The sequence below is a fragment of the Ixodes scapularis genome, unplaced genomic scaffold (assembly GCF_016920785.2).
Source record: "Ixodes scapularis isolate PalLabHiFi unplaced genomic scaffold, ASM1692078v2 ptg000247l_1___fragment_3__unscaffolded, whole genome shotgun sequence".
NCBI lineage: Eukaryota > Metazoa > Arthropoda > Arachnida > Ixodida > Ixodidae > Ixodes > Ixodes scapularis.
In genome coordinates this window covers 365,792-389,363 of record NW_024609948.1, presented here as the reverse complement: position 1 = coordinate 389,363, position 23,572 = coordinate 365,792, and the positions used below count along the sequence as shown (strand labels likewise).

Here is a 23,572-nt window from a genome sequence, read left to right as displayed (position 1 = left end):
CTGACATGGCATGAGATGTTATTCACGGAGACATCCTGAAGTGAATAGACACAATCTTTCCGCTGGAGATTACGTTAGTTTGTACAATCATTTCTCCAATTACGACTGGTCCTCAATCACTCCGTGCTCCCGACGTTGCCCAAAAGGTTCACGATTTCGCTCGCATCGTTCAAGAACGAATGAATCAATTCATCCCGTTACAGGGGGGGAACACCGACGGCCGCCGTAGAGGCAAAGTGTGTTTCTGATGAGCTCTGTGTTGCACACCCAAAAGTTCAGAAAAATCATATTCTGCACAAATTAGTGATTACCACCATATTCTATTAAGCAAAAGGCACATGAAGACACCAGTTTTTCGCCGGTGAGTGCAATTGTGGTGAAATTAGGAAGACTTTCCCGAGCGGGAAGGCTAAGCCTTCTGTTAGCGTTGTAGGCCTAGCTAATAATACGGCGATGAATCAGGCCCCGCCCGGTGGAACCGATGCGGGCTGCACGGCTGTCACGTATGCCTCGGAAATCAGCTTGGATATAAATAAAAATAATTTCATCTACCGAAAAGATGCAAGTGCAGCAGATAACCAGGATTACCCATCGTCGGGAACGAAGAAAACAAGGCAACTCTGGATCAACGTAGTCTTGAAGGCACAGCGTCGACAAGCTCGGCAACAGCTAAACCTAACTCAAAAGCAAGTCACGCTGCCACCTTCACTTTCGTCGCCGAGGCAGCTGAGAAGAGCTACGACCCGCAGACCTGCTCCCACGCCCACACCCTTTCCCCTGAAAGAGTTTAAGCGAATTTTGCGACCATGCAACGGACTCAACGTAAGCCGGCTCCAAGCGTCCTCACTGCTCTAGCCCAGCTTCAGGGCACCAGCACAATGGGGCAACAAGCCAACAGGTGCCTGCAGATCAACCAGAGCCAAAACACTGCAATAGTGAGCATCCCATCTAAAGTTGCGAAACTATTACTTCACATAACCCAAACCAAGATTGGCAAAGCAGAGCACACAGTGGAGGTCTGCGGACTTGTGCCAAACGATGCAGTAAGGAGTTTTACAAGAAGTCCAAGCCCAGTTTTCGATTCAAGAAATCATGAAAAATATAGACCAAGATGAACTTTACCTGAAAGACGCAAGGAGTGCAGCAAAGCACACCCGGAAGAGAAGCACTCAGGAGAGACATACTGCGCAAACTGCCATATCAGGCAAAATGACACAGGGTGACACCTTTCTAGCCAAGAAGAATGCAAATGCGTGTCTCCAGAAGAGACCAAAGGATCCGACGATGCAAGGAAGGTTGCGACACAACCGCACAACAACGAAGCGTGAGGAGGCCGAAACAAATAAAACAGATTCTCACCGCGTTAAAGATTTCCCTCCGCTAAGCAATTATCACACGGGGCACACCAGGTAAGCAGACGTACAAACAAGCCCTTAGAGCAAAAGGCGAAACAGCACGACCCCGAAATGGGAAAGCAGCATCCATGTCAAGCATCCAAGACGCTGCCAGTCAAGCCCAATGTGGCTTAGGCAGGTCTGACTTCAACCTCGCTTTGTTCATATGCAATAAATTATTATTATGTCCTCGTTTATGGCTTCATGGACAAAGACATTCAGCTGGCTCCAGGCCAAGCCCACCATAGCATTCTATCCAAAGCAACAAGCCCAAACGTCAGCTCGCAAAAAGTATAAGAGTCGATGAGACACGATTCATGGGGCAGCAATGTTGACCAGAAATCAGGACCTTTAGACAATGCCGCAGCTTCATCTTCTCTTGAAACGCAATATCAAACAAAGAAATGGCTGCATGCATCACTCACCTTGCAGACATCTACGTAGCCGCTTCCGTTGCAGTCTTACCTCATTCCTGATCTAGACTGCAGAGACAGCAGATGCCGTTCAGCGAACACGCTGCCGCTCGAATCAAGCCAAGTTCTGCGGGATGCACCAGACAAAATATGCTCGTGAGCTTGTATCATTAACACAATCACATTTCATATGCCAGAATATCCTACCTTAAGATGACAAGTGCTGCTAAAATGTAAATGAAGACACAGCCTACTGTACGTAAATTTTCTGGATGTTGCACCATTTTGGCATACCTTACAATAATAATAATAATGCTTTATTTGAATCATGCCCCAGAACGACCACTAGGTCATGTGTGGTGGCACATAAAATGGTAGTACATGACTTAACACAATGTACCCCACCTGTAAAAAAGAAAAGACTAACATGCAATCAGGAATTGAAAAGATAAAAAATTAGCTCCCTTCTAAACACTGATATATCTGAAAAGATATTAACATGAGAAGACAGTTCATTACCACAAATCTGCATCCTTACCATCGGTGACAATTTCGATTGAATGGAGGGGTAAAATATACTAAATTCTCTAACAACACTGTTACAAAAGCAAGAAAGAAAAACATCACTTATTTAAGCCACCAGCAGACATCCAAAAAAAACCACCTTGGGACCTCGCGATACTGCTCACACGCCAGCCTTTCTCGGCAAATTACCATGTGCAGTCTCCACATTAACAGTGCGCACGTTCCGACAGTGTACAAACAAAAAATAGGCAACGACAATAGCGAGAGGAAAATGGGAGCTCGTTCGTGGTGCCGTGCCTCGCATCTCCCCTGTAGACCAAACTGACCATTTTAAACCGAAGCAGCGCCAACGGGCATGGCCTAAGAAGTATGAACGTAAGCACAGTATCTCTAACCCTGCCATGTCCACGATGTGTGAGCGTCGACGGCTGCTGGAGGAAGCACGACAGGTTGAACCTTGCTTTCCCTCGGAGGGGTGGAAGGAAGATTTGTTTTTGAAGACCTCGAAACTAAGCGCTCATCTAGCATGCTGCAAGGGCTTGATCGTGGACGGCGAGTTCGAGGTGTCTAAAGCATCGTCTTGAAGGAAAGTATAACCTTTGCAATCGTCTCGAATAAAAACTGGTTATCTCAAAAAAGCAACCCGCATATGCACAGCATGCAGGACCTAGAAATCCTACTGCACGAACTGGAACATTTAGGATCTGCAGTGGATGACCCTACCAAGGTGTGACGACTAAAACGGTCCATGTAATTGATGAGATTTGTCCTCGCAAGGACCGTCTCTGATTTTGCTAACCGGAGATATGCATAAACTGTGCAAAACTTCAGCTCCACCTAACCATCAAGCAAGTGGCAGAAAGGATGACTAAAAAAAAAAGCAGCGGCATCTTGAAAGCAGGTAAGGAAAAACCTAAAGCTGCGACTGAAATGTGCAAAGGCTGCGAAGTACAAGTTCTTCTTTCATTTGCAGAAACAAAGAAAAAAAAAGGTGGAGTCATTAGACATGATGATAGATGATAGAGTTCAAGATCTCCTGAGCATGCAAAAATTGACAATCGATGTGGCTCTAAAAATAATGCAAAACCCAACGAAGGTCTCGAGTGTGCTACAGTTCAGACCGGCTTATGTATGGCTTAATCTTGAGATTCGCTAGCCCAAAGGGTTAAAATGACAAAAATAATGGATCTCCTTCCACTGTAGTCCCAGCAAACTCTCACAGCTCCTTAGCAGAATGCCGTCAAAATATGGGTTCAATGCACTTGCTTTGGCAAGCATCTCGAATCAACTCAAGGACAAGTCTGACACCTACAAAGTGGGAACATTATTGACAAACGAAATCAAGCTGCGCAAAGGATTGAGCTTTGACAAGTTGACAGGAAAATTTGACATCTTGTACACCCCAAGATGGGGAACAATAAAAAAAAACGACGAAGACAACAAAATCTGAAATGCAGCTGCATTTAAGATTTTGTTGTCTTCGTCCGTTTTTTTTATTGTTCCCCATCTCAGGGTTTACAAGATGATGATTCATTACCAGCTCGCCTGCACTTTATCACTGTTTACAAGGCAGATTTGACGGTTTTGTCAATTACAGCGAGTTCACAGATGACGACGCGACAATGAAGCTGGCAGATAATGCATTGCTCCTAATGTTTACTCCCATCTTTGAGAGTCGAGTCCAGCCAATTGCTGCTTTTACAACTGAGGAAGCGGCACCTGGGTGAGCACTTGCAAGCTTGTCTTAGAAGCCGTAATATAGTTACTATATAAAAATAATAGAACTGTTGTTGCGGTCATCAGTGACAGCACTCGAAACAAGAAATCGATGTAAACACAACTGGGTGTATCAGAAAAATTGGGCTGAACCAACTGCAAACTTCAGCACCTGTGCATCCCTGCAGGAAATCCCATTTACATTGTATGTATGTATGCACATATGTCTATATGAATACATTTTGTATATGCATCTATTCGGAAATGCAAGTATAGTAGGAATAGACATTTTTGGTTTACCACGAACGTTTACAGGTGGCTACACTTTCCCATGAAATGGGTATCCCTAGTAAATTGAGGCAAGCATGCATTTCCATCACAGACGCTTTTGACTTGCAGCTATCAGGACAATAGAATCGCTCTGCCTGCATCACCTACGGTGCAAGTGCTGGGACAGCAGCACTTGCACCATAGGTGACCCAAGAGCTGCAACACCCTATTTAACATGTCTATGGGGCACACCAGGATTTCTAAAATGTTCCGACGTGGCCATTAAAAATGTTGGATGTTAGAAGTGCTTGAGATGACCGTCAAAGTTCTCTAAGGGGCCTGAGTACCCTTTAACAATTCCTGAGGGGTGTAAGAGACCCATCATAGCTTTTTGAGAGACCTGTGAGGTCTGTCCCAATCCTTTTCGTGAAACTACAGCCCCTATCAAAAATTATTTTAACGGGTCTCTAGGTCAGATCATGCGACCATTCAGGATACATTCTGTCGGGGAAGCCACTCGGCCATTTCGCAACGGGTTGCGCGACAAGTTTTAGAAATATAGGAGACATTCCCCAGTCCCTTCCCGTAGTGGCGCGGCCCCAGCGAAGAGAAAACGGGCACGCACGAAACAACCCGTTGTGGAAAGGACGTTGCTCCTCTCCACTTCAGCTCTTAGTTTTCACCATTTCCCCCTTCACACGTTTTGCTGTTTGATTGTAGATAACCTGTTTTAGTCAGTCGAAATACAGTCTTTGTCAGAATCTGGTCACCCTGTTTTTTCTCAGTTTTTGGAGACCAAGTGTCGCATTTTCCGGGTTCAGGGTCTAGTTGGAGGAGTCCCGGCACACTTATGACACAGAGCTCTGCTTTTGCTGATTGTTTAAGGGCTTGCTTCGGTATCAAGGAGGCAGCCGGGCATGCTGCCTACATTTCGTGTGCAGGCTTTTTTGCCCCTATGTGCCGAACCTTGGTTTTCCCACGACAGGCTGTTTGTTACTTCCAGGATTGCATACGTCTGCTCCTTAAAAACCGACGACCACTTTGCGCTTTCCACTATTCCCTCGCTTCCTCCTCTCCCATGGTGAGGAGGAAATTCTGCCTTGCAGAATCTCGAGTCTGGTCGTCGGCCTTTAACCCCGAAACGCAGGGCCAAACGTAAAGATTCACAGAGGAAACCAGGTCCGGGAGACAGATGAGTCGATGGCCGTTAGGTCTCTCGCTAAGCCGGAGACAAGGTGCCTCTGGTTCTTGTAATCGTACCTCTCCCATGATGCTCACAGAACAGGCATGATACTCTGGAATGACTGGCATACTTTTCTTCTTGCTCGATCATCTCCGCTTACATTTCTCAGCCCCAAAAACGTGCTTCGGTTGACATGCGCCGACAGTTCGGTTTTGCAGCGAAGAGCAGTTGGTTGGCGTCCTGCATTGGGCTATTTCCTACTTACACCAAAATTCATAGCATGCTAACCCAGGAGCCAAATAATTGTGGCCCGAGAGAGTCTGGCCCGAGCCAATGAGATTATTCTGTCTCCGTTAAAGCCCCAAGATCTGTACCATTCTTCCCACTAATGAATGTACTCTTATTCGACGTATCTTTTATTTTAAATGTAGAACCTGGGTATAACTGTAATATTTGTAACGCTGTCACTGGACCCATCAAGTGTTCATCTCGTAGTACGTAATCTGCCCACCCAAGTCTCCAATTACAAGCTACCAGCACTGGTTCAGGGATGAAAATGTTTGATAGCTCAAATTTCTTTGTGTAGCAGGAAAAAATGGTGCTTCTAGATAACTTTAAACGACCAATCTTAGTGGCCAATGGTCAGAGCAGCACAACTGACATTGCTAGGTCAGATATACTTACGAAACAAAAGATCTGGTGGCTGTTCCTTGTAGCCTCTACCCAAGATTGAGGTAAACAACAATGGGCGATGCAGGTTTGCAAGACATTATTTACATGGTTGAGCAAGCCAATTAAATTACCTACATAACATTTTTTCCTGCCAGTTTGACTTTCAATCAGCAGGTCCTCTCGAAAGTCATAAAACCATACCAGTAGCCCCATTTTAGTACAAGTGCACTTTCAGACAACTCCTGGAAATGTTATGCGAGAACATTCATGGCAAATACGGTTCCATTTTTGTCTGCAGGTGACAGATGCTACCTCTGGAGCCCTGGCTACTCACCCCTATTTCTGGCAACCCCAGCAAGAGGCAGCGCTCAACAACAGCGTGTTGAGCGGTGCGTCTTGTCGAGTCTGGCCTCGGCCAACACCGCTCAACACGCTGTTGTTGAGCAATGCATTGGTAAGCTGAAAAACCAGTTCCGGTGCCTGCAGAAGTACCACGCTCTGCACTACGACCCAGAAAGAGCACGTAATTTAGCAACAGGATGTGCTATTCTGCACAATGTTTGCTTACACAGCTCCGTTCCGGAGTCTGCCCCAGACCCCTTTGTGTAGGAAGAGTCTGACTGCGGGTACAACGATGACAGTAGCGACACCAACAGCGACACTGGCACTAGGAGCCTCAAAGAAAGAACACTAGCAATGCAGCGTCGGAAAGTCAGGAAGGTGGACGCCCTCTCTCATCGAGCTTGTCATGCTCTGCGGTGTTGGCATGCTTGCCGTAATCATTCAGCTCACTGGAGTCGCGCTGTGCAAGCTTAATCATATCTCATCAAAGACTGGGAAGCACAGAAGGTGTACAGTTCTACATCCATGTAATGTGGGTGGCTGCACAAATTTTAGCTCTGATGTGGGAAAGTCAAATTTGGGGGTTTTACGTGCCAAACCTATGACGGGCATCTGGCACCTATGACGGGCATCTGGCACGCCCCAGCGGAGGACTGAGGATTAATTTGGACCACCTGCGGAGCTCGGTTACACAGTGCCTTCTCTGCAATAAGCCTCCGTCATATTGCGGGCACCTCGGTCGGGATTCGAACCCGCCACCTGAGGACCTGTAGGCCGGTGCTCTCGCCTCAGAGCCACCGAGGCGGCTTCTGATGTGGGAAATCACTTATTGGGTTGGGGTGAAGGCATGTTTTTGCATCCACATACATCATGTGCACGCAGAACTTCACACATTCTATGCTCACCAGTTCGTTGCAATGACATGCTCTTAAATCGTAATGCAGATATTTTTTTCTTCCTTTTTTACTTTTTTTGTTTCTCTTTATAAGCCTAAGCAGTCAATGTAGTCCACTTGTTTGCTCTCGTAAATGTCTCTGTCAGGGTTTCTTTTGGAACACATTTTCATAACATTTGGCTGATAAAACACTGTGTTCAAAGAGGTTTTGGCAGAGCTCTGGTGGGCCGATACAAATTTTTTTTTTTGAGTGGGTGCATTTTTTTAGTTGCACTACCTGCACCGGTGTGAAAAAGTGCAATGTGGTGTACTTCTGGCATGTGTAAGAAAGTGCAAGGTGGTGTACTTCTGGCATGTGTATCGAGATAGAACCGTAAATACATTGCCCTACAATTTTCTTCACCAGTGCAGGTGTGGCTAAAAAGATGCACCTAGAGTCGGTGACAGGTCAAGATCGAAGTGGAAGCTCCTCCCACCCTTTTCCACTTCAGCCGAGCAAACATTAAAGGGCAACTCCGGTCCATACTTTCGGTTTTGGGATTATGACTGTTTTTAGTCTAGTCAGCGTCCCTGAACTGCAAGGTGCAATTTTTTTCTCGTTATTGCGCGTAGTTCTACAGATATGGACGCCTCAAAGTTTTGTTTGGGGCGCAGCCAACAAACCCGAAACTAGCCGCTCGAGGCTCCGGCAACGCTCGAAATCAACCGCTATGTGAACGTGACGTCAGGATCGTTCTCGTTCAACGAGCACGCACGCCGAGCGGCACCTACCTCTGTTGCGCTAGCCGTCTAAAGATAGGAGGTAAGCTGATTTTGTTTTAATTCTGTATACGTGGTAGTTATCCAGCATATGTAGCAAGGGCTAGTGCATATACCCAAAAGCTAGCGACTGGAAAACCCGTGAACTCGTACGATTCCGTACTCGGCGGCCGCCGCCATGCGTGCGCTATGCCGTACTCGTCGCTTGTATACCCAAAAGCTAGCGACTGGAAAACAAGTGAACTCGTTCGGTGCCGTACTCTGCGGCTGTCGCCGTGTGTGTGGTCTTCCGTACTCGTCGCTAGACCTAAATTGTCATCGGGGCTCTGTGGATGGAGCGGCGTTGCTCTACGCTGTGCTGCCAGTGACGTACAGTACTGGGGGCCCTCTCACTTTCGCGCTGCGGGTCAGTCCCAGACACAAAGCTTTGAGGCTCTACGGCGCGAGCTGCGGCGGCCGAACACACGAGTGCTGGGCTGTACACCTCTGTTTTTTCGTTCTTTTTTCCTCGGGCGCATAAAAGCCGAAGTCCAAAGTCCACTCATCGAACAGCGTTCACCCACACTTTCTTCAATTTCCGGTCCGTTCGAAACTTGTGAAGAAGCACCTCCGGGTTGCACAGCGGGTTGTTTGAGCAGCCCACAGCGCTACAAGTTGCACTCGGCATCTTTCGAGGAACAGCTGGGCAGTCTTGGGCGCACCGAGTTGCTCGCTAAAACGAGTCTTGAAGTCCTCATAAGCAAATAAACAAAATTCTATACCGAAGCTACACGGGCTACAGATAAAAGCAACGGCTAAACACGCCAATCGCAAGCCGAAGTAGCTGTGGTAGTGGCTCAAAGAAGCGCACTACGCGCAACTCCTGGACCAGAGGAAAAAAAGAGAAGGATACTGACGTCACGGCCCAATGTTGCTTTGGCGATCGACAAACCGCTTGCCGCCCGCTAAGGAGCAGCGGCTTGCGGCGGGTCGCATTTTTATTATCGGCATTAGTTGAGAATGCGGCGTCCCACGGACGTAATATTTTGGCTGGGGTCGTAATTTGCAGAGCAGTCGCTTTCTTGTATGGGATCGCCATTGTCGCGGCTTGGTTTGATGGCAGAGTTATTGCTTTTTGGTGACACCATGTTCCAAAACTTCCTCGGGTTACCATTCAAAATAAACAGCGAGTCATAAAAAAAAAACTTTTAGTAGCCAATTTCAACTTTTTATTGTAGTTTTTAAGGGCAAAGTTATAAGCACCCAAAGCTTGAGGTGTTAACACGTTTAGCCTTTGCAAATAGCCTTTTCTTGTTATGCAAAAAGAGCAGCATTTTGGTGAACCATGGGTTATTTGAATCAGTGCATACTCAGGCTGTCGGAACAAACATATTTATAAGACTGTTCATTTTAGCTTTAAATAATGCCGGTTTCCTCTACTGATGGAAGAGGACAATTTAAATGTAATGGTCAAAAAAGATTGTCAACCCATGATCTATTCATCTATAATCAGCCTCATTATAATCGCGAATGATCTTGGAAATAGAATGTTTGACAAGAACGGAGAGTGGAAAGTCGACATGTTGTAACCTATAATCACGGAGCCCATCGCAGTATTGAATGGACTTGACAAGGTCCGGTGACGTAGTTAGTGCAGGGGTGGAACTCACGAAATGTCCTTGGGAACAGCCACGGGAGCAACTGAAACAGCTGTTTAGGAGCAGGTTGGGAGCAGCTAAAACTATGTTCTGGAGCAGGCTAGGAGCAGCTCAGATCAGTTTTCATTGCACTTCAGCTTGTGTCTTAGACACGCACGGGAGCAATTTCAATCGCGCTTAGCAGCACAGATGAACATGAGTGGTTAGGGACCTAGGTAGATGGGATAACAGTGTAAAAGGTGTGAAAACTTGAAACTTTGTGAGCCTCTATACTTTCCAGACTCGTACGTAACGTGTTACAAGATTACTTGTAATTGATTATTTTTACTGCAATTTTGTGACGCTTCGATTACTTCCTTTAAGGGGTAATGATCTTTTTAATTGAATTAATTTTTTGCTGTAATCGATTACAAAATTACCCCCCATTACAATCTTCCTCATTTCTTTTTTTTTTTTTTTTGGGGGGGGGGGGGGAGGGAGTTGGAGTTATTCAGCTCCGGGCAACGGGCTTTTTTTTTTTTTCGAAATTATTAAGCACGAGGCTGTGAGGATTAGTAGGCCACTTTACTATGCTTCTTTTTCGTGGGTACATTTTTATTTCTACACCGGAGACTACTTATGGGTATGAAAAATGACTTTATCTAGCCTCTTGTGAGGGATTAGGTGTGTGCCATCACTCACTCAGCTTTAAGCGCGAAACACACGTACAACCAAACCGTCCGATCCGACGTGCGGACTGCCGGAATGACCTTGGGGGGCGAGGGGGTTCCGCAGCATCGGAGAGCGTTGAAAACCCTTGCCTCCGACCGTCGTATTGCGCGGTCAGACGTCGGATCGGACGGTTTGGTTGTACGTGTGTTTCGCGCTTTAAGCAAAAACAGTCGAGGCTTTCTTTTTTTTTTTCTTTAACAACTGAGCACGAGATTCCACGGATTATGCTATCATAAAAAAAGTTTGAATGAAAAGTAATGTGGGAAGTAATTGCTTACTCTAGAGTAATTTTTCGATTACTTCTTTGAGGCTGTAATTGTAATTGTAGTCGGGTACTTTATACAGCAAAGTGATTGTAACTGTCATCGGTTACTTTTTCAGTGACGGGTACAAGTCTGATTATTTTCTTAGTGGCTTTCAGCTGCTCAAAATGCAAACCAGCTCTGCTTATCACACAACCCACACGTGCTCGACATAGTACTTATATGTGCGAACCACGTGACGTGCGTAAGCAACGGACGCGGAGTTGCGCGGAGGAACAGGGCACCAAATTTCGAGTTTATCCTATTGTGCAACTGAATATCGAAGCAGCAGACTACGATTAACGAAGTCATCGTATTCGAAGTGACAAGCAGGTGCAAGGTTAAAGTACACCAAACAGATCTACCGATCGCGTGAAAGCTGCTGGCTGGCAAGGTTTCGGATCGGATCACGTTTCAGTTCTATCAAATCACGATTTATCTTGCGGGAACGCGGTTCCAACTTCTAACGATAAAGTACTAAAAGAAATCTTTTGCTAGTTTGTTTTCAACTGGCCGACGTACTTTTTCTGTACTCAAAAGGTTTGCTGCGGGCAAGTCGTACAGACGCAGAAATATCCTTGGGGCGTCTTTCAATTTGAAACCGGAGGCCAAAATGCTTTCTCTGTCTTAGAAACGGGCAAACTTAACGATGATCGGTCTAGTTTTCTCGGGCTGGAATTTCTTTAGCTGGTGCGATTTCTCCAGATTAGAGGGGCCAAGCTGTACACCTAACTTATGCGCACAGAACTCGACAACTTCTTCTGATTGCCCCTATGCTTCAGTGCCAGTATCCAAGAAGCCAAACTGCTGCATTTGTGTATTTCGCCACCAGGGGGCCAGCGTCTTCCGGTGGACTTCCCGCGCACACCGCGCCATTCCTTTTCTTCTTGTTCCATGCAACCGCCATGAGGTCTCAACATGTAACCTAACCTGTTAATAAACAATATGTGACTACGTGACAAGAACATTTTTTCCTCATCGACGCAACACAAACAAGAACAGATTAGACCTCCTAAGCCTATTTTCATTGTCATCATACTGTTTTTGAATATGTAGTGGTGGAACTGACAAGAGGTGATTTGGAGCAGCTCTTGTAGCAGGGAACAACACATTTTGGAGCTGATTCCCACTTTTGGAGCAAACAATGTGGAGCTTTCACCTCAAAAAGTTTTATACCATTTCTTTAGGAGGTAGCCTGTGGGAAAAACTGTAGTAATGTTTGGAGGTGGGCTAGTCGGTGATGCATTGTAAACATAGAAATAAAACAGCGCAAACAAACACAAGGACAAGTAGAAGGAGGGACACAGACACAGCGCTGACTCACGACTTACTTTCTTTCTCATCTTTTTAAAACATTTCAACATAAGAAAAAAAGAAAAGAAATGAAAAATAAAAGAAGGAGAATCCAGCATGTAGGATATCCTCTCTGTCATATGCCATCTGAGGAATTTTTTACACAAACTAAACATTATATACCATTACAACAAAAAAAACAAATTAAAAAAAAAGCCAAAAACCACAGCGCGAGCCCTAATGCTCTGTGCGTACCTGTCTTGCACGCGGACTCTTGGTATGTCGGAACCCTTTCCTGGCTGCATGTAGGCACGCGCCTGTGGTTATAGGATCACTCCCATGGAAGCAGAAAGAAAGTGTTAAAGAGACGTGCCTAAACTCCGAAGAAACTCGAACTCTTCACTGTATAACGTCACTGACTCTGAACTGACGCATAGATCGGGACCGTGTTGTCGAATGTAAAACGCTTCATGAATTTCCCTTGCCATTTTTTGTGAATGTTTAGCCAAAATTTCAATGTCACTTAACCGAGGGGAACAACCACACCTATCACAATGAATGGCTAGGTGACCCGAAGGTGAAGACCTCAAAGACAGATAATGCTCCCGAGCTCGAACATTAATACATCTGCCCGTCTGCCCAATATACACTTTCCCACATGAAAAGGGTATTTTATAAACGACCCCCACAGCACAAGCTACATATTTGATGCGATGGTTTATTCCACACCCTACACGCTGAAGTCCTGCTCTCTCAATGGACGCACACAAACGGGATAGCTTGGAAGGTGCTGAAAAGACTATGGGAACTCCGTATTTAACCGCCACTTTTTTGATCCTGTGGGAAAAACTGTGCAAATATGGTATTACCACCGGTCGAGAGGCAGGCTTTTGTCTAACATTGTCAAGTATGTTAAGGGGATTCCTGAATAATTTTAAAAGTGACTCCGCTACCCCCACTATGACAAGTTTCGGGAAACCCGCTTTTGTTAACCTATCTACTTGACACAGAAAGCTGCTGAAACTTCTGTGAACACAGGATTTCAATAAAGAAGCTCTCAAACATGATTTTGCAATAGCTCTTTTTACAACTTTTGAGTGCGTTGATTCATAGCTAAGGAGGGACTTTTTTGTTCTAGGCTCATAAGCCCAGCATAGGTGACTCGTTTCAAGACGAATGTTGAGGTCCAAAAATTGCAAAGCTTTTTTAGTTGGAACCTCATTCGTAAACCGCAGACCTCCAGAGCACTCCCGAAAGGTGTCTAATAACTCTGAGACCAAGTCAGCACTTCGTGAGCCCTGCTTAGGTTTAAACACCACCAGGTAATCGTCAACATACCTGAAGACTTTCAAAAAACGATCATCTAACCTTTCTGCAATAGCACAATCACAACCTGCTAGGTAGATGTCACTCAATATAGGAGCAACACTAGACCCAATGCAGATCCCGGATTTTTGCAGAAACGTGTTGCCCTCAAAAGAATTAAAAGTGGACTCTAAGTAAAAGCGGAGAAGATCCAAAAACTTTTCCACAGCAATACCAGTCGAATTCTGGAAGGCAACAGAACCGTTTAAGTCAATGCAAAGTTGAACCGCTTCAATGAGACCTCCATGAGGAATAGAGTAGAAAAGGTCTTCCACGTCAATTGAAACCAGATCACAAGATCCAGGGTTGTCATTGCTTTCTTCCTTTCTTTTACATCGGGCCCTTTTATGTGTTCCTTCAATCTTCCACATCAAGACATCTTCTATGTCAATGCCATCGCTCTTTCTACGTGCAAAGCAAGGCAGTATGGGTACGCTGCAAAGAAAGGCAATTACCCCCCTGAGGTATTAAGCCTTTTTGGATTGACGTCTCCGTCATCTGGACATGCCAAGCGCGTATGCAAAATTCTCCGCTCGGAACATTGGAGGCAAGTCAGACTTCTGCATGACTGCTTAAAAGTGTGGTGTTATAACACGTGTACTAACGAACACAGCGCCAGGAGAAAACTCCGTGCGTGTCAATTGGAGTCTTCACGTATTACTGAGTTCTTATGGCTGCATCTACGTTCCACGTTCCCTAAGAAACACAAAGACCCGCCTCCTGCAGGGAATACCGTTGTGTTTTTAGGTGATGCAACTGCACCTGCTTCTATCACAAGCATATTGAATAAGGGCCCAAAGTATGCTACTGAGCCGCTCGTGAAGCCCCCCGAGATGCTCTCCCTTGTGAGACGGATAGCTGAGAAGACTGTTGCTGAGAAAAAACACATGTGTATCCTAGACTGTGTAGAAAGCTTACGTAGGGACACCAGGAAATCTGTACATCGATTTCATTTCGGCCCTATTGTTTCTTTTTTCAAACACTGTAAGTTAAAGCTGCTGGTTTCAGATAAGGAGGGAGGATTTGTAGTTGTGCCAGAACATATATTTAAGGAAAAGTCTACACAAGCCGTGTCAAAAAATTTCAAACCTGTTCCAGATGTGGTACTAAGCAAGGTGAAGACGCGTGCTGAGCAACCTTGTAAGCAGCTTGGTTTAGAAAGGCTCAGGAAGTCTGTCCAGGCGGCTCGTGGTCTCAATCTGGAGGTTTTCTTCTCTGTGAAGACCCATAAGGACACTATGCCGTTCAGGGCAATTGTTACACAGAGAGAGTCATGGCAGCTGCATGTCTCGAAGTATCTCCAGCATCACCTATCTTCTTTGAAGTTAACTGATCCTTTTCTAGTTCGAAACTCTGACGAATTGGTAGATTATCTAAGCAATGACAACCCTGGATCTTGTGATCTGGTTTCAATTGACGTGGAAGACCTTTTCTACTCTATTCCTCATGGAGGTCTCATTGAAGCGGTTCAACTTTGCATTGACTTAAACGGTTCTGTTGCCTTCCAGAATTCGACTGGTATTGCTGTGGAAAAGTTTTTGGATCTTCTCCGCTTTTACTTAGAGTCCACTTTTATTTCTTTTGAGGGCAACACGTTTCTGCAAAAATCCGGGATCTGCATTGGGTCTAGTGTTGCTCCTATATTGAGTGACATCTACCTAGCAGGTTGTGATTGTGCTATTGCAGAAAGGTTAGATGATCGTTTTTTGAAAGTCTTCAGGTATGTTGACGATTACCTGGTGGTGTTTAAACCTAAGCAGGGCTCACGAAGTGCTGACTTGGTCTCAGAGTTATTAGACACCTTTCGGGAGTGCTCTGGAGGTCTGCGGTTTACGAATGAGGTTCCAACTAAAAAAGCTTTGCAATTTTTGGACCTCAACATTCGTCTTGAAACGAGTCACCTATGCTGGGCTTATGAGCCTAGAACAAAAAAGTCCCTCCTTAGCTATGAATCAACGCACTCAAAAGTTGTAAAAAGAGCTATTGCAAAATCATGTTTGAGAGCTTCTTTATTGAAATCCTGTGTTCACAGAAGTTTCAGCAGCTTTCTGTGTCAAGTAGATAGGTTAACAAAAGCGGGTTTCCCGAAACTTGTCATAGTGGGGGTAGCGGAGTCACTTTTAAAATTATTCAGGAATCCCCTTAACATACTTGACAATGTTAGACAAAAGCCTGCCTCTCGACCGGTGGTAATACCATATTTGCACAGTTTTTCCCACAGGATCAAAAAAGTGGCGGTAAAATACGGAGTTCCCATAGTCTTTTCAGCACCTTCCAAGCTATCCCGTTTGTGTGCGTCCATTGAGAGAGCAGGACTTCAGCGTGTAGGGTGTGGAATAAACCATCGCATCAAATATGTAGCTTGTGCTGTGGGGGTCGTTTATAAAATACCCTTTTCATGTGGGAAAGTGTATATTGGGCAGACGGGCAGATGTATTAATGTTCGAGCTCGGGAGCATTATCTGTCTTTGAGGTCTTCACCTTCGGGTCACCTAGCCATTCATTGTGATAGGTGTGGTTGTTCCCCTCGGTTAAGTGACATTGAAATTTTGGCTAAACATTCACAAAAAATGGCAAGGGAAATTCATGAAGCGTTTTACATTCGACAACACGGTCCCGATCTATGCGTCAGTTCAGAGTCAGTGACGTTATACAGTGAAGAGTTCGAGTTTCTTCGGAGTTTAGGCACGTCTCTTTAACACTTTCTTTCTGCTTCCATGGGAGTGATCCTATAACCACAGGCGCGTGCCTACATGCAGCCAGGAAAGGGTTCCGACATACCAAGAGTCCGCGTGCAAGACAGGTACGCACAGAGCATTAGGGCTCGCGCTGTGGTTTTTGGCTTTTTTTTAATTTGTTTTTTTTTGTTGTAATGGTATATAATGTTTAGTTTGTGTAAAAAATTCCTCAGATGGCATATGACAGAGAGGATATCCTACATGCTGGATTCTCCTTCTTTTATTTTTCATTTCTTTTCTTTTTTTCTTATGTTGAAATGTTTTAAAAAGATGAGAAAGAAAGTAAGTCGTGAGTCAGCGCTGTGTCTGTGTCCCTCCTTCTACTTGTCCTTGTGTTTGTTTGCGCTGTTTTATTTCTAGGAAAAACTGTAGTTGTTGGTGGTGGAAAACTATTTAAGGCACCATACCTACAGGGACCTGGCCACTACAGATATTTATTTATTTATTGAACAATCATACGCCAGTAACTCTCCAGATGTCTCAATTAACCTGTTAGGAGTACCGATGGCGTCTTCGGTTTGTGTTTGATGCAAAAAATATGTTTGGCTACTTTGTAGGGTTTGTATCACGGTGAGGTAATTGCCACAAGTTCGACAACAAACGGACACTTTTGTGTTGAATGTCACGCTGCCCTTGCTCGTATTCAATCTACTACTGTTCATAGAGCAGCTAAGCAAAGCACATAGTTACTTTAACTGATAACAATGAGTAGCGCTATCTATTCCTATTCATTGCGATCGATGTGAGCACCGTTTGCACAAAGAACAACAACTCTTCGTTAGGCACGTGCAAATAATGGGTGTTAGGTTCGAAGCGAATTCGAATTAAATAGAGGTTCTGGCCGAATATTCTTTAATTGAATATTGAATAGTTGCTGCGTCTTTCTCCACGCTTTTCACTACTAGTACACCATGCTTAAACAAATATTCGGCTGTACTCACAAAGCTTGTTCCCAAGCTTCTAATTGCCCGCTTATGAGCTCTGTTAAATTTAATCTAGCTACATTTATAGACTGTGGCCTCAGGCAGTCCAATACCTACATTGGGGTGGCAAGTAAATGACAGATTTGAATTAAAATGAAACCTATAAGAGAGCCCAGCCACACCTAATTGAGGGGATTTGTAAATATTCTTGCCGTATACAAATATATGTTCTTCATACCTGAATTAAAACAAAACAAGGATAAATAATGAACACAGGTTGCTAAAACATTGCTGCCTAACATATACACTTGCATAACAACCACAGTTAGATTTTGAAGATTTTACTGTGACGTAAATATCAACAATCACTATTTTTTTTTCTTTTTATTACACCAGGCGCACGCATGCGCTATACCACTTTTAAGGTGTGTTTTTCGCCTCCGTGTGCGGCTGAGCTGCGGCAAAGCGAGCCGGAAGATCGTGGTGTCAGCTCCGCAGGTATTGCTTCTCCGCAGTGCATCAATTCTTGAGGAGAAGTGCACTCAAGGAGTTAACCCACCCCAATAATTAAAATATTCGCTCAGCCCTACTCTTTGCACATAGTACTGGCACATGGCATTCTTGGCAACGCAAAGAATGCCATGTGCCAGCCACTTTCAGTCTCCTTTTCAAGAACAGCCTTTGGAACAGCATGTAGCAGGTTATTCCTTCTGGCACAGTTTGGTGCAAATGGAGCGGCAGTTCCACCACTGAATATGCATTCATGCATTTGCTAACACGTACCCAGCCGAAATGTTTATCAGCGCATAGTAACTTCCTGTCACCGGTAGGTCAAGTTGGTAACTATTCCAAACATCTGGAATCAGTTGACGGACATTTTCACCCCAGGGTTCTATCGAATCAATAAGGGCTGTCAACATTACATAGTTAATTTAAGCACTGAAAGTATTGCATTTTCTTTTTAGGGGGGGATGGGGGGGGGGGGGGGGTTTCAGGACACATGCGAAGTAAAAAAACATTTTTTTGTAAACAGACCAGATGGAAAAAGAATGTTATAAAATAAAATTAGAACGAAGAAAAAAAAATTTTAGAGCTATATTGACGGCACAAAATGATTTTGTAGTTGCGCCCGTGGGAGCCGCCGCAAGTCATGTGATAGACCTGTGCGCCGTCTCAAAGTCGACTCACAGTCACGCCGCCGCTGCACGCTGAGCGTGGTGCGCCGCCGTCAACTCATTTCTCCACACCGCCACCGCCGCGCAAGTTTGTCTACCCCGCAGCGCTGCCGCCGTCATCTGACCGGCACACAGGTCTATCACGTCTGCTTCCGCTTTTTCAGGAGCTTTCTTTGGGTTCGAAAAGTTACCGATTAATCTTTGTGTTTTGTTGCACTTGAAATAAAGATGAATAACTAACTTTTAGAGACCATAGGAAGCTTCCGATAGAGCGGAAGCACCACGTGACAAATAGCGACCAGTCACGTGACGACTAGCAGCCACTTTTCCGCAGCGCCCGCCGGCGCCAACTACAAATTCGTATACGCCGTGAATATAGCTCTTAAAATTTTTATTTTCCTTGTGAATTTGTTTTATGACTTCCTTTTCCCAACCAGGCTGTTTAAAAAAACTTTATTAGTCCTTTGCATGTGTCCTTTAAGAAGTGCTCGAGCTTCCTTAGGCTTCCTTGCTGGAAATCCTTTGTATTCCTGTTACTAACAAGTGCACCAAGGAGACACTCCGGCCATTATTGAACACTTTGAATAAACAAATATGAATAGTTGGAAGATGTTACAAAGCAGTCTACATTGATAAAAATTCCTTCTTTCTGCATGTCAAGTTCGCTTGTGGCGTAATCTAAGATTACTACGACATACCAGTTAAGGAAAGTTGGTCTTCAAATGCGGACACCACACGCGAGCCACAGCGAGCTACAATGGGGAGCAGTGCCACGCTTGAGAAGCCCATCGAGGCACAGATGTTGTTTGGTCTAGCCACAGTTTACAAAATGGCCGCTGCAGCAAGAACAGCGGGACTGCGACTGCTCGCTTTTAACAATTCTGCAAAGCGGACACCTATGGCAGTTTTTCAACTGAGATGTTCAAGTAACGGTGGTGTAACCCGTGCCAAAAATGAAATGGAGCATAGAGACCCACTTTATTCGGCTGGCGGATGGAGATTCTGCACACCGACGAGCTGAAGCACTAGCGAAGTCAGTGCGGACGACTGGTGCGCACTTGCTGCTGCTTGTCCCTCTACAGCCTGCAGGAAAAGGGGAGGGCATTATGCACAAAATGCAAACTGTTACGCAACACATTAGTAAAGTTAAAAGCACGCCAGAGGTTTTCAGACGCGTTGCAAGCAATACTATAGGAAACTTTTGCCAAACAACTTTTCACCTTGGTAAGCTCTGTGCAGTCATGTTGCAGAGCAGTTTTCACCATTCACCTTATTAGATTACTCGTAGACAACGAGTTACTGGCATTTTAGGTGCTCCTAAAGCACAGAAGAAAAGAGAATGGCTGTGTTAACGAAAGAAGTCGAGAAGTCTGATCAAAAGCGTATGTGGGGCGAGTAAATCCACCCTTACTCTGTTCTCTTTCCCCTTTGGAGCTGCCTTGGTGGCGTCCTTGCCTGCGCTTGCGAATGATGCATTTTAGTTACACTGACGGCAGAGTTGCCGCGTGACAAGTCCTTCAGTAACGAGGCCAGTTTCCTATAATTACACGAACACACGCTGGTGGCGGAATATTATTTATTTGTTTCTTTAGTTACTTAGAATTACCCTCAAGGCCCCAAAGGGCATTACAGAGGGGAGTGCATGGTTAGCACAGTTCTGATTTTAGCGTTATCGGTGATGGTGACAATATCATCTGGAAGGCCATTCCAGTCTACAATAGCTTCTGGTAGAAGGGAATGTTGAAATGGTCTTAAGAAGGGTAATCTTGCACGAATGATCGAGTCTTGCAGAGATATAGCTGGGCTGGCTGAGGAGAGACTGTCGTAATGGTTCCGAATAGTACATTTTATGGAAAGGCAAAGACGGGAAATTCTGCGACGAACGGAAAGATCAGGAAGAGCTAATTGACATTTCATTGCAGTGACACAAGAAAGGCGAGACTAATTAGAAAAAATAAATCGAGCAGCACGATTCTGGACAGATTCGATTTGCGTTAGTTAAAAAAAGACTGATGTGGGTGCCAGATAGCTGAAGCATACTCTAGTTTAGGGCGAACAAGCATGGCGTAAAGGAGACGTTTAAGGATAGAAAAGGCAGAGTTGAAATTGCGACAAACAAAACCGAGTGAGCGGTTTGAGGATGATATTGTCTCGTCGACATGAACATTCCTGGATATATTAGTGGTTAAACGAACGCCTAGATATTTTTACTGTGTAGCAGTCAGAATGGTAGTGCCATTGAATGTTAACGAGTTTAAGGGCTGGAAGCAAGAATGTGTAAAGCAAAGGTGTGTGCATTTGCTAATGTTGAGACACATCTGCCATGTGTGACACACTGCTTCAAGAGCTTTTTTATATAACTTGCGATTCAAATAAAATGAAATTTACATGGCTTATTTGGCATTACAATCGGACTACAAATATGTACTTTGTTTTGAGGTAACCTAATTAGATTTATTAATATGAAAAATTTAATTTGCAATGATTATGGAAAGGATTAACGCAAATTAAAATACTGAGCTCAGAAAATAAACATAGATCAGTGAACTGAGAGGTATGTGCAATCCAATAAGGTATAAATGAAAGCTCTAGGATGATTTATAAATTACTTATGACACTTTTGAACCTTCCAGTTTCAAAATCATTTTTTGCCGGATGCCTAAAAGGCACCCACAAAAAGCCTGACAGCCTATTTAATATATTTGTAGCCCTCATTCAATATGTCGAAAATCCTTCAGGACAAGATGATAAGTGCTTGCCAAACTTCAAAAAGCACATTTTTAAAAATGTGTTTTCTTAGTAAAATTTTGCTTCAAAGAGCAGTGTCTCCCCTTAAATGCCGTTCTGGAGTGCAACATGGTCATATGGGTTTTTTATTAGTCTATAAACAGCACAGGTCATCAGTGAAAAGATGAACAGAGGATGAGATGTGAAGAGGGAGATCATTAATGTAGATTAAAAAGAGCAAAGGCCCAAGCACAATTTCCTGTGGAACACCGGAAGAAACGGGAGAGAAAGAGGAGGATGTGCTGTTAGTGAAAACGAATTGAGAGCGATGAATAAGGAATGATTCAATCCACTTAGGAACATGAGGATCTAGTTTTAGGAAAGAAAGTTTAAGAAGAATGCGATTGTCCGGGACTTTAGCAAAAACTTTGGCGAAATTAAGCAAAACAGCGTCAGTAGGAAAGCCGGTGTCAAGATTTTTAAACAAATCGTTAGTTAGAATAAGTAGTTGGGTCCCAATAGAAAGGCGTTTCCAGAGGCCATGCTGCACATTGGTGAAGAAATTGCAGGAATCCAGGAAGTTAATCAGGTGCCTGTAAATGACATGCTCGAGGATCTTGTAGAGGCAGGTGAGTGATATTGGCCTACTTACTAATTTTCCGGTCAGAGGGCAACACCCCTGTGTCCACGGACTGCTCAAATATCTTTGAGGTAAAGACCGGATGAAAATTTAGTGTTAGTGAGAGCCTTCGTAATGATTTCCTCTATGCCACATGATGGAGATATTTTGAGGGTTTCTATACCGCTGAAAACACCCTGAATGTTTATAACAATTGAATCCATTGGAAAATCATTCTCTATAACAGGAGAAATTCCAGTAATGGGTGTAGAAATAGTGAAAGCATCAGAAAACGCACTATTTAAATATTCACACATTCACTATTCAATATGTTATTACAAGAGCTATTCACTAGATTAATTTCAGAGTACAAATCTCCAAAATTTGCGAGGGTTGTTTATTAACATATTAGGTAGAGTTTGCAGAAAGAATGTCTGCTTAGAGTTATCAGAAAGAATGTGTGCTAACACCCCTTTAAAATAGTTTTTTATTCGGAAGAGCAAGTGGCAAGCTTAGGCCAAGTATTTCCTTTTTTAGCGCTCCTGAAACATCTTTTCTTTTTATGAGATAAACGATGAAGTGGATTATTGAACCACGGTTTAGACGTAGTAGTTCGGATTGTCGAGCACAGTATGGTAATTTTCAATAAGTTGAAAAAATTTTGTCTCAAGGCTTGCCAATTTTCATTAGCATTATGGCACTGGAAGGTTTCATTGAAATAAACAAAATAAAGCCTTCGCTGTTGGACACTTCAAATACACATACAAATCATATCTGGTTTCAGTCTGAGTCTAAGAACACTGCCTTCTAACTTAACTGGCTAAAGTAGGGTTGACCAAAATCAGCCTAACAACAATAATTGGGAGTGCACTACACTACAGTTCTCTTAACACCTACGCTTGCAAGTCGACGGAGTGCATCGACTGCCTCTCTCTGCACGAGCAGCATTTCCTGCTGAACTGCCAGCTGCTGCTGCTGGGTGGCCAGCAGACCCTGCTGTGTGGCCAGCAGTTCTCGCTGGACAGCCAGCTGGTCCTGCTGAATGGACAGCAGATCCCGTGCCGTATCAACTCCAGACTTGGCCCTAGTTCTCCGGACTGGCATGGCACCTGGTGGATGCTGCACTGCTAATGACACGAAACACATTTGTAATAGCGTGCACACTGCAATAAACAATCGCAGCTTTCCCATCTTTTTCGTTCGTACCATTCGGTGGTAGGGGGCATGCCACTTGCGCAGGACGTTCCTCCTCTCCTCCCTTTGCCATGTCGCCTTCAGCCACAGACCCCTGCATAATATAATTCAACTATGTAACACACCACAACGCTATACAGCCCTTCTAGTTATACCTGTGTCTAATAGTGTGCACCCTAAACTCAATATTATTTTTTTTTTCGAATGTCACGGATTTATTGTCTCCGAGTGGGTCTAGAAATGTGCTGCAGCCCCGATATCCAAGCTTTCGTGGAAAACACCACGAGGCAATACATTCGCACCACATTGTTTTGTACATTAGTGTTCTATAAGGTAAAAAGCAACATGGTGTCTGCTCATGATCCAAGAGATTCACGGTACTTATCGAAGCTGCTGCTGCAGCCGTGAAGTCCCACAGCGGCGCGTCCACTGTCGGGGGCGCACGCCCGCCCCCTCGAGAGAAATCCGTCCCCACAAAAAATAATAATTTTTCTTGCTCCGCGTTTAGGGACGGCCCATCACTCGCGCCCCCACCGGCATACCTGCCAACCTGTGGACATTACAATTCGTAAAACTCACGCAATTGCGGGGGGGGGGGGGGCTGTTTCGCAAGGTGGCAAGGCTTAATGTCAGCCTTGTCACCGTGCAAAACGCTTACATTACACGTGCACGTGCTACAGAATCCAAACTTCTCTCCTTTTTGGACGGCACAAAGCACT

General features: G+C 44.5%; 1 protein-coding gene and 1 long non-coding RNA gene across 2 annotated transcripts in view; one reads left to right on the top strand and one right to left on the bottom strand.

Annotated features, from left to right (window-relative positions):
• Positions 1 to 1,053: 1,053 nt before the first annotated feature.
• Positions 1,054 to 23,572, bottom strand: part of LOC120836067 — a 96,395-nt gene continuing 73,876 nt past the window's right edge. The window contains exons 2-7 of the mRNA XM_042287713.1: positions 22,866 to 22,947; positions 22,557 to 22,786; positions 21,693 to 21,744; positions 19,291 to 19,396; positions 11,605 to 11,749; positions 1,054 to 1,122 (exon numbers count right to left, since the gene is read on the bottom strand). Coding sequence (XP_042143647.1) covers positions 1,054 to 1,122; positions 11,605 to 11,749; positions 19,291 to 19,396; positions 21,693 to 21,744; positions 22,557 to 22,786; positions 22,866 to 22,947 — 684 coding nt within the window. The remainder of the gene's footprint in view (positions 1,123 to 11,604; positions 11,750 to 19,290; positions 19,397 to 21,692; positions 21,745 to 22,556; positions 22,787 to 22,865; positions 22,948 to 23,572) is intronic.
• Positions 11,897 to 16,793, top strand: LOC121834002. Its single transcript, XR_006076976.1, has 3 exons — positions 11,897 to 12,028; positions 15,539 to 15,542; positions 16,588 to 16,793. It is a non-coding gene; the product is annotated as an uncharacterized LOC121834002 (long non-coding RNA).